This window comes from Lissotriton vulgaris, chromosome 9 (assembly GCF_964263255.1).
Source record: "Lissotriton vulgaris chromosome 9, aLisVul1.2, whole genome shotgun sequence".
NCBI classification, from domain to species: domain Eukaryota; kingdom Metazoa; phylum Chordata; class Amphibia; order Caudata; family Salamandridae; genus Lissotriton; species Lissotriton vulgaris.
In genome coordinates this window covers 1,184,666,697-1,184,683,327 of record NC_141697.1, presented here as the reverse complement: position 1 = coordinate 1,184,683,327, position 16,631 = coordinate 1,184,666,697, and the positions used below count along the sequence as shown (strand labels likewise).

Sequence of the window (16,631 nt, the reverse complement as noted above, 5' to 3'; positions counted from 1 at the left end):
ATAAGAAGGTTTTCCATTACCAATTAACTCAAAAACAGTGCTATTGTATTTTTTCATAGATGTTATAAATGAAATTCGTAAATAAATAAATAAAAGAGAATACATAAATAAAATAAATAAATAAAATGATGCTCCTTTTTGTGTGCTTCTAGAGTATGTAGCTGATCATCAGTGTTGAATGAGATGACCAGTCCCCTAAAGCTTATAAGCATCTAGGCCTCTCTTATTCTGTCCATTTCAAGGGGTCAGGACGAAGTATCAAGCCATTCACAAAGCGTTAGAACATCTACTTGAGGTCTCTGAGGCTGATGCTGTTTTTATGTGGGTTATAACATAACTTTTCACTCTCCCTCAAAGGAACAAGTGAACCATCCACAAACCTTATCATCCAAGATGGTATTTCTGAAAATATCAGCCAGCCACTGGACGATCTACCAAAATCTGCTTACGGCTTCCTAGGACGGTCTCAAGGACTCACGCCAATGCCACCGGAACTGCACAGTAGGCCCAGCTCGGCAGAAACGTGGTCTGGACTACTCGAGCCACCAGCTATCAACTTAGAAGAAGGAAGGCCACTGACCTACGAAGACATGGAGGAGATTGGGAAGATGTACAGAGAGAGGAGAAGGAGAAGGAAGGTATGTGTGCAATGCCAGATTAAGGGTTAGGGCCAGCAATACAGAACATTTGAACTGGTGAAATATACAGGCACATACCTTTGCACTATTTTGGCTGTCTGGGTAATAGGGATGGAGCCAGCAGACTTTGCACTGGGACAACCAAGCTACTAATCGATTTCACACAGTTTTGCTGTGTTTGCACAATAATAAGCAAAGACATTGCTTCCACTTTTCAAACATGAATGTTAGGATTATTTTTAGACTGTTTTCCTATTACACAAATTGCTAAAATACTGCATTTTCAAGTGTGCTTATGAATTGACTTGGATTTCTATGTTTACATATCTATTATATGTTTTACAAATGATTTTAAAATCTGTTTTCTATTACATGACCTTGAGAAAAATCCCCCAATCACTGCAAATCATTCTCTATTATGCTTGGGACCCTCTAATCGAGCACCTGCTATCCGTTTGTGGTGTGGCAGCTTTCTCTTCGTGGACCCAGCAACTCCTCGCCGGACCCGCTCCACGGGTCCCGCGTCGCTGTTTGGCCTCAGAGGAACCTCGGGGGAGTTTGTGCAGTATCCAAGGGCGCTGGTAAGACTTGCAGGGCTGCGAGCAGTGTGGTCAGGGACTCCATATCCCAGGAGTCCCTGATAGCCCGGCAGCGAACACCTGGGCCGCTCTCCCTGCAAGCCCCGCCCCTTCACCTACGGACCTAAAAGCCCTTGCTTCCACTGCCTCTCTGGGACCCTCTAATTGAGCACCTGCTGTCCGTTTGTGGTGTGGCAGCTTTCTCTTCGTGGACCCAGCAACTCCTCGCCGGACCCTCTCCGCGGGTCCCGCGTCGCTGTTTGGCCTCAGAGGAACCTCGGGGGAGTTTGTGCAGTATCCAAGGGCGCTGGTAAGACTTGCAGGGCTGCGAGCAGTGTGGTCAGGGACTCCATATCCCAGGAGTCCCCGATAGCCCGGCAGCGAACACCTGGGCCGCTCTCCCTGCAAGCCCCGCCCCTTCACCTACGGACCTAAAAGCCCTTGCTTCCACTGCCTCTCTGGGACCCTCTAATCGAGCACCTGCTGTCCGTTTGTGGTGTGGCAGCTTTCTCTTCGTGGACCCAGCAACTCCTCGCCGGACCCGCTCCGCGGGTCCCGCATCGTTGTTTGGCCTCAGAGGAACCTCGGGGGAGTTTGTGCAGTATCCAAGGGCGCTGGTAAGACTTGCAGGGCTGCGAGCAGTGTGGTCAGGGACTCCATGTCCCAGGAGTCCCTGATAGCCCGGCAGCGAACACCTGGGCCGCTCTCCCTGCAAGCCCCGCCCCTTCACCTACGGACCTAAAAGCCCTTGCTTCCACTGCCTCTCTGGGACCCTCTAATCGAGCACCTGCTGTCCGTTTGTGGTGTGGCAGCTTTCTCTTCGTGGACCCAGCAACTCCTCGCCGGACCCGCTCCGCGGGTCCCGCGTCGCTGTTTGGCCTCAGAGGAACCTCGGGGGAGTTTGTGCAGTATCCAAGGGCGCTGGTAAGACTTGCGGGGCTGCGAGCAGTGTGGTCAGGGACTCCATATCCCAGGAGTCCCTGATAGCCCGGCAGCGAACACCTGGGCCGCTCTCCCTGCAAGCCCCGCCCCTTCACCAATTACACTGTCTACATATCACCGCTTGCTCCACCGCTGCGCGGGAGCGCGCGGGAGCTCGCCGGGAGAAGCCCGGGACAAGGGCGGGACCGTCTGTGGCCGTCAGGGGCCGAAGGAGGCCGGGCTGGGCCATTCCCCTGATATTTGTCCACCGGCGCATTCCATAGTAAGTGATATCTAATTATTGTACTTTGCTGGCGCATAACAGTGCAATGTCTGCCTCCACAAGTAGTGTCAGTCCGCCAACTCCACCGGTTGAGACTGGCCCATTGGCAATTGGTCCACTGGATAAATTTTTTTTCAATCGTTCATCTCTATCCATTGACAAAGAGATATCACTGGCTGAGAAGCGTGCTGAGCGCAGACTATCGATTGAACTACTTAAAAACATTACGGACCTGGGACTGCCCGGTGATCGCCTCCTACTGGAGAAGGGTACACCGCGTTATGGAGGAGGTGACTGCCGTGGCTGCCCAGGCGGAGGCCCGTTGATGCCTCTTGAACGTATGGGAGCCTTCCGACCACAACGTTGCACAGACTAGGTGGGTTACCCTTGGGAACATGGTAGCTAAGAGGGACATAGCCCAGAGATGGGGTGCGGCCGAGGCCCCCCTGCTGGTACAGTGGAAGGCCAACATGGACTGGTGCATGTTCAGGGAGAAGACAGTCTATGTGGCCAGAGGGAGACCTCGAACTTGGACTAAAATTTGGGGAGCATGGAATGAATATAGGGGGGATGTGTGCTTACCGCCTGAGCCAATCAGTCAACATGACAATGCTTCTCCCTAACCTGTGACGCCAACTGAGCTCTATTGTATTATATTCTCCTGCTACCTTCCCCCTCCCGCCTCTTTCCCCATTCTGCCATTTATCCTTGATACGTGTTTCCCTGCCTCATTCCCTACCCATCCCTGACACCCAGCGTCACATTACACACACTGCCACTTCGCGCCCGCCGGCGCTTGTTGTTGTATTTATATCATATAAAATTAACCTTCGACGATTATGTCTCTATTGTTTGACACTATTTTTCTCCTTTCTTCTTGCTGCCTTGCCTCCGGGATGTCAGGCTGAATAGCTGTGTGTTCTGGTTTCAATAAAGGTTTTCAAAATTTTTTTAAAAAAACAAAAAAACATTACGGACAAGCACTCTATTCAAACATATCCCACCTTGGTAACACCTTTATCCTCGGTAAATCTCCCAGTCGTAAACGAGCAATTTGAGGTACCCACAAATGTTGTGGATAAAGACAATGATACTGAACTGATCTTATCCAGTGGGAGTGATATTAACCCTACGCTGCTTCTTGGTCCAGGTGCCCAGGCTGCCTTGGTTCAACCCAAGCACGGATCCAAAAGGAAAAGAACTACCGTACCGAGAAAATGTAAATTTGTTGTGAAACCCCCACAAAAGCATAGGAAGTTACATAAAGCTATGTGTACTAGAGAGGTTGCCATTGAAGCAAGTTGTAGCACAGAAAGTGTATTGAATGGGAATGTTGTTTTATTGGATAGCCCTGTCCCTGCTAAGAATATTGCTTCTGAGTCAGGCCCCCCAACTGATGATAAGATTCCATTGATTACAAACCTGATCCCTGAGCTAGAAAAGCTGCTCAGATCAATTCTTTCCCCGATAGAGGATAGAATTGCTAAGCTCTCTGATCGCCTAGACCACTTTGAGCAGGCAACGTTAGACAACTTCTTTTCCACAAAATCATTGATTAAAACAAACGCTAGGATGGACGTAAGCGTCAAGCACCAGGGCAATACCAACCATACAACCCAAGACAAGGGAAAAAGGCCGCAAACTAATCCCCGATTACCATCCAAGTCAGGTAGTGCACCTGTAAATAGAACCCCCAATCCTACTGAATTAGTACATCTGGGCTCTGCTCCAAATCCCCCTAATACTGCAAATCCAGTCCAGTCTGTGGTGCTCCAACCAACAATAATACCAGTTCCTCCTTCTGTAGTTGGGTCAGGGGTTAATGTATGTTCCACAGTGGGTAAAGCTAATGCACCTACCCAACCAACCAACAACCAGTTGGTGTCAAACAAACCTGTAGCAGGGCTAGGGGTTAATGTATGTTCCTTAGCGGGTAAAGCTACAGCACCCGCCCAACCTATTAACAACCAGTCACTACTAAACAAACCTGTACCCCGCCCTGTTTTAACAATTCCCAAACCGATCCCACCACCCTTGATAAAGCCACCACATAGGAAACCCCCAGTGAACCTTACTCCAGACTCTTTCCCCTACGTAGCCGTTCTCATAAATGTTCCACCTCTATCTGTAGGACAGAGAGAAACCTTCCAGATGCTTAAAAACAAGATCATGCACTGGTTATGGGAGAATCGTCCTCTCCCTGGAGACGTCGATGGATTAATCTTAGGGGTTAGGAGAATAGATTGGATAGGGTACACAACTAAAAGTCTGGGAGGGGATTGTATTGTGGTTAACTTTCAAGATCCAAGGGTGGCTGGATGGATAACTAGACAGGGATGGGGTACAAACAAGGGAGGTATTGGAATTGTCGATCTCACCTTTTTTTACCCCCGCCCAACCAGTGTATTGACTAGCCTGCTTAATGAACCCATAAATCATCCCACCCTACCTTTGCCAATTATTCCTACACCAGCTCCACCTCCACTGTTCCAAAACTATACTACATGTATGAATTATAACCCTCCTGTCGGATGGCAGGATCAGAGTTGGGGTTGTTGACAAACTGTGCAAGATTCGTGCAGTAGTATCGGAGGGTGTATCAACGAATCTAAAGGGAGCTGTGATGATCATGATGATATTGCGGGTACAAACAAAACTGTTGAGAAAACTGGAAATGGGAGTTTCACTGTGGCGGGAGGCGATGGGACAGCAAACACAAATGCTAGTGTTGGGGAATAATCCATACCAACAGCAAACGCCATCGGTTGTGTGAAGGTCCCCAATACTGTTGAAAACCTAATGGCTCCCCAACCATGTTCCAAAACTAGCAATTCCGGTGGGATCGAGCTCAGCTCTGGTATGTTTTTATCTTGGAATATTGCTGGGTTGGGCAGTAAGCTAGTCTCCCAATCTTGGGTAGAATTCATCAATGGGTTCGATGTATGTTGTTTCCAAGAAACTTGGGCTTGTGACCCCGTCTTTCTCCGTGGCTATTTAAATTTTTCTATACCAGCCACCAAAGGTGGGAGAGGATGACCAATGGGAGGTCTTACTGTCTGGAACTTGGGCATCTCTATTAAAATGCTGGATTTCGGAATTAGCGATCTGCAACTGCTAAGAATCTCATCAGAAAAGGGGGTTTTAATGGACTTGTATAATGTTTATGCAAGAGGGAGTAACTCAGCTAACTCTTCTACTCTAGAGGCGCTGTCTGCTGCCTTAGAAACCAAGTCGCAAGATAGCAGGGTAATAGTAGTTGGGGATCTTAATAGGACTTTTGAACCCCTTGACTGTACAAATGACCCCCTAGGGAAGGAGGAGGATAATCTTTGGGGAGTACCACCTTTAACTCTAAATCCCATCACAAGGTGGACAAAGGATATCCTGTTAATAAATGCTATTTGTATGGAGCACGGTTTAGGAGCCCTGAATGGGAGAACCCCAGGGGACAAAGAGGGTAGTTGTACTTTTGATAACGGCAACAGTAGGAGCAGAATCGATTACGTAATATGTAGTCTCCAGCTGTGGCAGGGGGTAATTGATATGGCAATTAATCCTAGAATTGAAAGTGATCACAACCCCCTTTGTGTGACCCATAGGTGGTGGGATGTTGGACCTGAGAACTCGCATTTAAGGAATGACCAGATCCCAGTTATGTCTAATGATGGACGTAGGCTAAAATGGCCACGGGTACTGGCAAACGATGAAACAATGACCTACATTAACCTTGTGGTGGATAATGCAATTTCTGCCATGGAGGTGGTAGATTCCACAACTCCAGGGGCTAGGGACATCACTGATATCCATAATAAGCTATTTTCCCTCCTAAAACCATGTTTTCTGACTAAGACCAATAAAGGGAGGAAAAACCCGGATGTTGGTAGATGGTACAATTGCCAGTGTAGATCCGCACGATTGGAATTGGGCCAAGCTATTAGAAATAGGGACAATGTTGCAATTGGAGTGGCAAGGAAAGCGTATAAATTAGCCATTTCTCGGGCAAAGAGGAAATGGGACGAAGATCATTGGGCTGAGTTAAAAGGGGCTTCTAGTAGCAGGGATTCCAGGCTCTTTTGGAAAATCATCAAGTGGGGTAGAGGAGGTAGCCCCGCAAGACCCGATAACAACGTAGCCGAAGAAGCCTGGGTTGAGTACTTCAGACCACAATATGCTGAAGTTATGCAACCCGGGGTAGGGGAGGGCATACTGCCAGTCTTTGCAGCTGACAATTTGTTCACCCACAAAGAAGTTGAGAATGCTATTAGTTCGGTAAAATGCGGGAGAGCACCAGGGTTAGACGGGATCCCCCCGGATATTTTCAAACATGACATGAAGAGGTGGGTGAAATACATTTTTCTGTTAGGAAAAGGGAGATCGTTCACTCCCCGCCAACTACAGGCCCATAAGTTTGATAGCAACCGTGCAAAAGGTAATGGGGAGAATGGTTACTAATCAACTTATGGACTGGGTGGATGACAACAACGCTCTCTCGCCATTCCAGGCAGGATTCAGGCGAGCGACCAGCACTATTGACCAGGTCTTCCGCTTTACTATACTGCGGTGGAAGACGGTCTTACTTGGTAGGGGCTGCCTGTATGTCGCATTTGTCGACCTACGGGCGGCGTTTGACTTGGTCCCCAGGTTCAAGTTATGGCTAGTCCTGCAAAAACTGGGGATTCCTGCTGAACTGCTCACCCTGATCATGCGTCTGCATGAATCTAACTTTGCAAGAGTACAGTGGGGTGGGAATGGCGAGTCAACTCCGGACTTCCCGGTGGAAAGGGGGGTCCGACAAGGCTGTGCCATGGCACCCTTACTATTCTCATTATTTATTAATGGGATTGTTGAGCGAATGTTGGAAGCAAGCGTAGATGCTCCATCGTTAGCGGACGTCAGGGTCCCGATCCTGATGTTCGCTGACGACACCCTGATCATGTCAAAAACCCCTGTGGGGCTACAACGTGCATTAAATATATTTGATGCTTTCTGCAAAGAGCACGGCCTAGAAGTAAATGTGGGGAAGACGAAGCTAATGGCCTTCTCCCCACGCCGCAAAACTTATCCTAAGGTAACCCTGAATAATAGCAAGCTAGAGACTGTTAAAGAGTTTGTATATTTAGGGGTACAGATAGCAGAGGGCCCTGGTTGGTCTCATCACTTGGAAAAAACGGCCCTAAAACATCAACAACTATCAGGAGGATTGCGGGGGGAACATCGAAAATCTAAGACGAAACCGATCAAACCTGTTCTTATGGTTTATGACGCCACGGTCTTAGGCGCGACCTTATACGGTGCAGAGTTATGGGCATGGGACAATCTCTCGACTTTACAGACATCTGAGAACAAGTTTCTCAGAGGGATTACAGGCCTCCCACAGAGCACCCCCCTATTGCCACTGTTTCTGGAGTTGGGTAGGCGTCCCATTAGTGATAGAGCGCGATTGTGCCCTGTCCTCTATTGGAGACGTCTATGGACAACCCCTGAGATTAGGCAATATGCAGAGGGTTTCCTTTCGATAATCAAGGAAGATAACTTCCACAAGATAAAGTGGCTAAAAAACTTAAGGTCCATGTTATTTAACCTTGGGTTCTCCAACCTTTGGACCAATCCACTTGGGGAGGTCTTCCCTAGTAAGGAAGCCCTCAAATTACAATACTGGGACTGGGTGGGCAGTAACTTGTTGAGAGGTGTTAGGTCTGACTCTATGGCGGGTCGCTTCCTGGAGACTAAAATCTATCCTATTTTAGAAAATTATTGGGATACTATTACGGTCCCAATGGATAGGAAGCTAGTCTTTCAGGTTAGATCTGGTTCTATTCCCCTAAAAAAACTAACCGCAGGTTGGCAGAGGAAGACCAACACGTTATGCCCAGTATGCGAAACAGCTGAGGAAAGCCTAGGCCACTTTCTATTTGCCTGCAAAGCCTATTCTTCACCCAGGAGGGTATGGCTTACACCTGTATGTAAGAACCTCGGGACACGAGATAGTGCTGTGGCACTGAGAATTTTGTGCACTTCAACTCAGGAGTCGATAGTTGTTGGGGTAGCCAAATATTTGGGGTGGGCATGGGCAATCAGGCGGCGATTTCTGGGAGGGTCCAGTTAATCATGTTATTAGATTGTTTTATAAAATCTAAATTTATTGTGTCATATATGTAAATCTTTTATATAGGTATTGTATGAGCTTGCACAAATGTTTACATGAATTTGTATTTGTCAAATGATATGTTTTTATTTTTTTTGTCATGTTCAATTTTATGCTGCTTTTATGAGAATTTATCTCGAATAAAGCTTGTACAATCACAATCGCTTGTTAAACTCATTGTCAGGAGCAAAATACTCAGAAGCTACAAATTTGACACTAAGATAAAGTTACTAGATGGCTACATCACCAAGGATTCAATGCTCCAGCCCTGAGATTTTCTTTTATAAACCCTTATTTTCAGGTGTGTTATTTCAATTGAATGAACTGAGGCAAACTAGGAATACAACTCCCAGAATGCATTTGCTTGTTAAATGAAACACTAGGACCGAAGCACAGCGCCCTTGGTAATGTGGAGCAAACCGGTAACCTTTCCTGAGATCATATTTTACGCGTGCCATAAAAAAGGGTTGCTAAATCTCTTGATAAACAAACCCCAAGTGAAATGCTTACCCCTGTAATTAACTCAAGAGGACGAAAATCCCAAAGAATCTGTGCACTTGCCCAATGAAGTCCAATTCAGAACACAAATATTCAGGGTACAATTCACAAACAAATTGTAAATTTCCTTCTAGGTTTCCTGTTAAATTTTGGCATAGATTTACAATTATGGTTTCATTTTAGGGGGATTCACTGAGAGTTCTCAGTAAATGATGTACTCCTGGGACGGTGGCAGCACCATCATTTTCCACAAGTTTTACTCCTGCAATCCTTTTGTAAATTTAATTTACATATTAGCAATTATATGCATGTGTATGCATATCTCAGACCAAGTACAATAAGACTTGCTTCTTTGTTCTTTTGCTCCAACTGGCATTTACAGAGTAATGAACTGGCTTCCCATAAAAAGTCTTAAACGTTGACACTGTAGACCAATCTTCTGATTTAATGATATCCTTTAATCTAGCCACTACTCTTGATGCCAGAGTACTCTGGGCTGAGTGAGTCCCACACGGCTTGTGTTCACCCCCACAAGCGCCATTGACCCCTTAACCCATCTGCTAAGGGTGGTTGCGGACACCGGAGAGAACAATGTGCTTAATTAAACCAATAACTGCAGGGAAAAGGTTATAAGGGCTTCAGTCAACTCAACATAATGCCTAATGCACTTCACAACACATAATCTAGGGCGCTAGGGGAATAACAGAATCTCTGTAGAGGTAGAGGCATACTTGTTACTCCTTGTAATGGTAAAGTCAACCTCAATCGGTGAGAAATGCATTGTAGAAACATCCAAAGATCTAACATCTGAAACCCTCCTAAATGATACTGGACAAAGTAGCATAACCAACTTGCCTGATAATAACTTCAAAGAAAAATGATCATTATAACTCCATAATTGGAACATTTGTAATGCCAAATTCACATCCCATAACACGGAATAGCTGGGTTTAGTAGGATTTGTATATATAATCCCTTTCATCAACCTGCAAATCAAAAGGTGTTCCCTATCAAGTTTACCATAAACTCTTTGATGTCCTGTCGATGTCACTGAGCTGTACCCATTAAAATTCCCACAAGACTTTTGACCAGCCACTAGAAAGGCCAAGAAATGTAAACATTTTATGACATCTGATGAAATAGGATCCATGCACCTGCCATTCCAAACTTCCCAGGCTGAATTATATGCTTTCAATGTGTCTTGTGCCAATGAGGCTTTTTATATAGCCTGAAGGAGGCTTCAAAAGTCCTGGCATGTCTTAGAGCAACCTGCAAGGTTCCATGCCACCAGTTTCAGGTTGCTCCCCGGAGCAAGCTTACGGTATTGCCGCTGAGGAGCCTGAGTAATTGTGGGAATCGGGTTATCCTCCTCAAGCTCTAAGTGGAGGGATACCAAGGTTGTGTCGTGCACAGTTGTGCTATCAAGACCTCACTTGGTAACTGCCTGCCCACCTGCTACGCAATCCTGGGTATTATTATTAAAAGACAGAAAAGAATAGTGATTTCCATGTGACCACTTCTGCAGAAAAATAGTATGTCGCTAAAGCTTCCAGATCTGGCCTCCAACTGAAATATCTGTTGAACTGAGCGATTAGCTTAGAGGCAATAGGTCTATGTCGAATGGACCCCAAGCCATGGTTAGATCTGCCCATTCAGATGCCAGTTGTTAGCATCATGGAGGTTCCTTGAATACCAGTCTGCCACCCAGGTGTGTGCCCCTGGCAAATATTCTATTTTTAGAGATATCCCTTGGCAGAGACAAAACTCCCAGAGTGCCCTGGCCATTTTGTATAATGTGTATCTCCTGCTATAGGCACGGCTTGGTAACCGACGGTCCGTCAGTCAGTCAATGCGTCTGCTTTAAAGTGTTCAACGCCCTGACTGACCGTCTGTTAGGTTTTGGACCACAAGCAGAACACCAAAGTGCATGGTCCTTTATTTCATGCTACAGGGCCCAATACACCAACAATACATAAACCCCACGTTTAACAAGGCAGGGCTGCAAACAGCCTCCTGACACCTTCAAATATACTTAATAGCAAAATACCCTTCTCCCAGAAACTCTATCTAACACAGTACAAGGGCGTAACATGTACTTAACTCATGCAGCAAGAAAAGGGACGCGTTGGTTGGACTGCCCCTTTTTATAGAGGATTGATGTAATTTCTTTATGTCGTGGCTTCCTGCAGGACGATGGGAAATGCAGTGCTTTGAAGGTGCTATTCAATAAACAGCAATGAAAGAGGTTGCATAACATGAGCCTCCTGTCTTGTAATATCATTACTGTGGGTGCAAATCAGATAGGATTGACCAACAGCAGGGGTTCCCTGACACTGTACCAGTTGCTCCCCTGCCTGCCTGCGACTTGCCGGAGAGGCTGATCAAGTGAATGAGGTGGCCATGATGGTCCCACCCCTGCATTCCTCTGCTACCAGCCTCCCGCGTCGCTGAGCTGGCTCCGGCGCTATAAACCATTCTCAAGGTCCCAGGAGCATTGAGGCAACAGGAACAACAAGCGTGGAGGACATCTCACCCCATTCAGAGCACCCTGATCAACAAGATGGCGAGTAAGGGGTGGATGATCAAGGAGTGGGACCAACGCTGCCCTCCTCTATCTTGGAGTCTGACGCAGCTCGGCTGAAAATGCCAGCAGTGCTCCCCAGGGTACCCTGCGGCTCATCTACGGCCGGGATACTTTATCAGGGCTGTCTTTCCTGTCTCTGATACTATCACCTGCCCGCCCCGCCTGTTCGCGCTGCCCAAGTCTCTCTGCATTAATGCCGTCAAGCGGTGCACAACAGACAGGCCAGCTCCCACGACTCCTGTCTGTCTCCTACAGCACCAAACCAATGACTACCTTTCCTCCATTTATGAACTCTTCTACACATGCTATGGTGCCTTCATGCCATACAGTGCCAAGCTTACCCCGTTCCCATAGTTGGTGTCTGGCACGAGCTCAAAAACAGCCCACCACCACCTGGCCTTCTACCTCTATGGCCAGCACCAGCTTGGCGATCCCTCCAGGCCCAAGAACACCACCCATGAGTGGAACAGCACCCTGAATGCCTAGCTGAACCTGCACCGCAAGTACCCCAGCAATGGCAAGAAGATCATGCTCTGTAAATATGAAATATACATTTGTCCAACCTTAATCGCTGCGAGGGAATTTGCAACTTGTATATATGTAACTCTAACCACAATTATCTGTAGTAGACATATGAACTTAATTCTATTATTTTTGAGTTTATCTGTTTATATTTTATGTAATTCATGTACTCTGAAGTTCTTATGTAATGTAACTGGTTCTATTTTTAAGTGCTCTGACACCTTCGGGTAAAGTACGCGCTATATAAAAACACATAAATAAATTGGAGTGGATGCCTGATTCACATGTATTGTCCATCCAGAAGTTTAGGTTACCAGATGACACTATGGCATTAGGGATGCCGGCTTCCAGGTTTTTATTTACCAACCTAGTGCATCCTGGGGTTAGGAGTCCTGGGTGTCATTTTTGAGTTTATCTGTTTATATTTTATGTAATTCATGTACTCTGAAGTCCTTATGTAATGTAACTGGTTCTATTGTTAAGTGCTCTGACACTTTCGGGTAAAGTACGCGCTATATAAAAACACATAAATAAATTGGAGTGGATGCCTGATTCACATGTATTGTCCATCCAGAAGTTTAGGTTACCAGATGACACTATGGCATTAGAGATGCCGGCTTCCAGGTTTTTATTTACCAACATAGTGCATCCTGGGGTTGGGAGTCCTAGGTGTCATCAATTGAACAGCTCAAACTAAATTGAACAGCTCAAACTAATAATTAATTCTGTTATTTTTGAGTTTATCTGTTTATATTTTATGTAATTCATGTACTCTGAAGTCCTTATGTAATGTAACTGGTTCTATTTTTAAGTGCTCTGACACCTTCGGGTAAAGTACGCGCTATATAAAAACACATAAATAAATTGGAGTGGATGCCTGAGTCACACGAATTGTCCATCCAGAAGTTTAGGTTACCAGATGACACTATGGCATTAGGGATACCGGCTTCCAGGTTTTTATTTACCAACATAGTGCATCCTGGGGTTGGGAGTCCTAGGTGTCATCAATTGAACAGCTCAAACTAAATTTCTAAGTTGTTCTGGGTTGTATTAGTACTGAACTGTAATGTGGTGTACCCAAGGGAGTTTTGTAAAACCTTACCTGCAGCTCATCTGTCTTGTGCAACATCGTTATCCATTTCATTGTGTTTTTTAGTGAATTGATACATTTGGGGGAGATGTAGGTTTTACATTATGATGGATGTTGAGGTTCAGGTGCGTGATGATGGTCCCCTATGCCGTATTGTAACACTAAAAGCAGACATCAGTGGAGTGAAGTGGACTCTTATACCATTGGAGCAGAGTACCACTGCCCCTGCTGTATGAATGACAACTGCACCCTTGCTTCTAACCCAAAGGAGGTGACTGAGGGCTTAGGCCCATGTGTGTTTTGTTCCCTATAGAGCAAGCTGAAGGAATGGGTGGACCATTGCGGTGTAGTCCAGTCTGGGAATGCAGCCATAGACCAGCACTCAATGCCCTCCACACTTGGCCCTGAGCACGGGGATATGGTGAACCACTTCAGGCGTGAAGTCCTCCTGGAGTACATGGACATTTTGCAGCTCTGCCACAAGTATAATGTTCCTTTGTCGGAGGAATTACTTGAGCAAGGTAAGAAAAAAAAGCTTTAGAAGTGGCGTCTCTAGATGCGATTTTTAGGGCGGCACAAAAGGGGGCCACAGATAAATATGGTGGGTCACGTACAACAGGCTATCACTCAGATTGTGTGCATGTGTGTTTTTTATAGTTCTGTGTGTGCATAAATATACATATATATATATATATATATATATATATATATATATATATATATATATATATATATATATATATATATATATATATATATATCTATAGTAATCTAATAAAGAGAGAGCCCAAACCTTTGAGGCGGGTAATCTCAGGAACCACAGCACCAATCACAACACCCAATACAGCGTTGGAAAGGGCAGTTGCAGCAGAAGGACATGGGATATGCAGACGCCCACCATATACATTTAAAAGGTAAAAGAACCGTGCCAGCAAAGTAGTCCCTTGTGGGCGTGTCTACGTTGTGCTGTGGGCGTGTGCTGGGGCGTGACAAACGCTGGGGGTGTGTGTTACGTTCTGCCCTTCATGCCATGTCTCATATCGTGTGCTGTGGGCGTGTGCTGGGGACGTGGGCGTGTGCGGGGCGCGGGATTACGGAAAAGAAAGCGAGCGTTGTGCCCAATATTTCATTGTTTTTTCTTCCCAGGTTCTGTACATTCCAGCTCCGGGTGTCAACCCTGCTCCCTTTAAATACCCCTGCACCCCATAATCATAGCCCACCCTTAATCCTTAAAATACCCCTTAAACACTAACCCATCTTAACCCTATAAGTATACCCTGTACCCCAAAACCCAAACCTATCCCTAAACCCCAAAAATACCCCTGTACCCCAAAACCCAAACCTAGCCCTGAACCCTATAAATACCCCTGTACCTCAAAACCCAAACCTACCCCTGAACCCTAAAAACACCCCTGTACCCCAAAACCCAAACCTAGCCCTGAACCCTAAAAATACCCCTGTACCCCAAAACCCAAACCTACCCCTGAACCCTAAAATACCTCTGTACCCCAAAACCCAAACCTAGCCCTGAACCCTAAAAATACCCCTGTACCCCAAAACCCAAACCTATCCCGAAACCCTAAAAATACCCATGTACCCCAAACCCCAAACCTAGCCCTGAACCCTATAAATACACCTGTGCCTCAAAACCCAAACCTACCCCTGAACCCCAAAAACACCCCTGTACCCCAAAACCCAAACCTAGCCCTGAACCATAAAAATAACCCTGTACCCCAAAACCCAAACCTACCCCTGCACCCTAAAATACCTCTGTACCCCAAAACCCAAACCTACCCCTGAACCCTAAAATACCCCTGTACCCCAAAACCCAAAGCTACCCCTGAACCCTAAAAATACCCCTGTACCCCAAAACCCAAACCTAGCCCTGAACCATAAAATACCTCTGTACCCCAAAACCCAAACCTACCCCTGAACCCTAAAATACCCCTGTACCCCAAAACCCAAACCTAGCCCTGAACCCTAAAAATACCCCTGTACCCCAAAACCCAAACCTAGCCCTGAACCCTTAAAATACCCCTGTACCCCAAAACCCATACCTATCCCATAACCCTAAAACTACCCCTGTACCCCATAACCCAAAACTATATCTGAAGCCTTAAAATACCCAAACACCCCAAAACATATACCTCAGTACCCCAAAGCATATACCCCTATACCCATACTTACCTTATCCAAACATTAAAAAAAAACATGTTTTTACCATTCATGCATTTACAACGAATTTCGTTGTAAATGTATGTGTGGTAAAAGCATATATAATGTAATGCCATGCGTTATAATGGCATTGCGGAGTCATGGTACTTTCGTAATGAAAGTATGCGGAGTGATGGTATGCGGAAAGAAAGTTGCGGAATAATGGGTGTTTACCCTCCCCCGTTAAGTACATTGGTGGCACGGCGGCCCACATCTCCAGCAACATACTCATATTTTTTCACAACCTATTTGAAAAATGCACAGGTCTCTCTCATTGATGGCCAGCACCAACATACACTTTTAGCCAAACCTCCCGCCACAAGTTCTAGAATTGCGAACTTTAGAGCTGGGGAGCTACGTTCGAATCTCGGCATCAGCTCAACATCCTGTGATTCCAGGCAAATCGCTTTGTCTCCCTGTGCCTACCACAAATGAATGTGTTCTTCTGTAATGTAAATTGTGCTCATGCCATGTTGTCGAGTTCGCGCTATATAATAATGCAAGGAAAAATAAAGTAGGGAAACTCGAGTTCACACACTACTGAACGCGCACTCTTAAGTGCATCTACAGTGCACTGTGAATCGGAGCGTTTCACAGGCCTGTCACAGATAAGAAATGCTATCAAAACGAAATCCTACAAAACAATATACTACTGGCCTGCAGCGATTCATACCCGGACAACGTCGGGACGGGCTGCTAGTATATATATATATATCCGAAAAGCAGAATTCAGGTCAGAGAATTCAGACGAGCCCGTAGTTCTTCCAAAATGATGTTTATTTGGCAAATCAAAAAGTCGAGGGATAACGCGTTTCGAACAACAAGTTGTTCTTGGTCACAATATATAGATAGATAGATAGATAGATAGATAGATAGATAGATAGATAGATAGATAGACAGACAGATAGATAGATAGATAGATAGATAGATAGATAGATAGATAGATAGATAGATAGATATAGATAGATAGATAGATAGATAGATAGATAGATAGATAGATAGATAGATAGATAGATAGATAGATAGATAGATAGATAGATAGATAGATAGAACACACACAGTAATTTAAACTCTTTCAGAAGACTGTGAATTCAACTTTACTCTGGAGTGTGGAAGGGTCAAGGTCTTCGGAGTGTCTTAGTCACTCCTGATTCTCCT

General features: G+C 45.6%; 1 protein-coding gene across 1 annotated transcript in view; it reads left to right on the top strand.

The window, feature by feature from the left end:
- Nucleotides 1-16,631, top strand: part of EFCAB12 (EF-hand calcium binding domain 12) — a 103,820-nt gene that overhangs the window by 52,983 nt on the left and 34,206 nt on the right. The window contains exons 5-6 of the mRNA XM_086939237.1: nucleotides 358-638; nucleotides 13,573-13,780. Of these exons, the coding sequence (XP_086795363.1) occupies nucleotides 358-638; nucleotides 13,573-13,780 (489 nt within the window). The remainder of the gene's footprint in view (nucleotides 1-357; nucleotides 639-13,572; nucleotides 13,781-16,631) is intronic.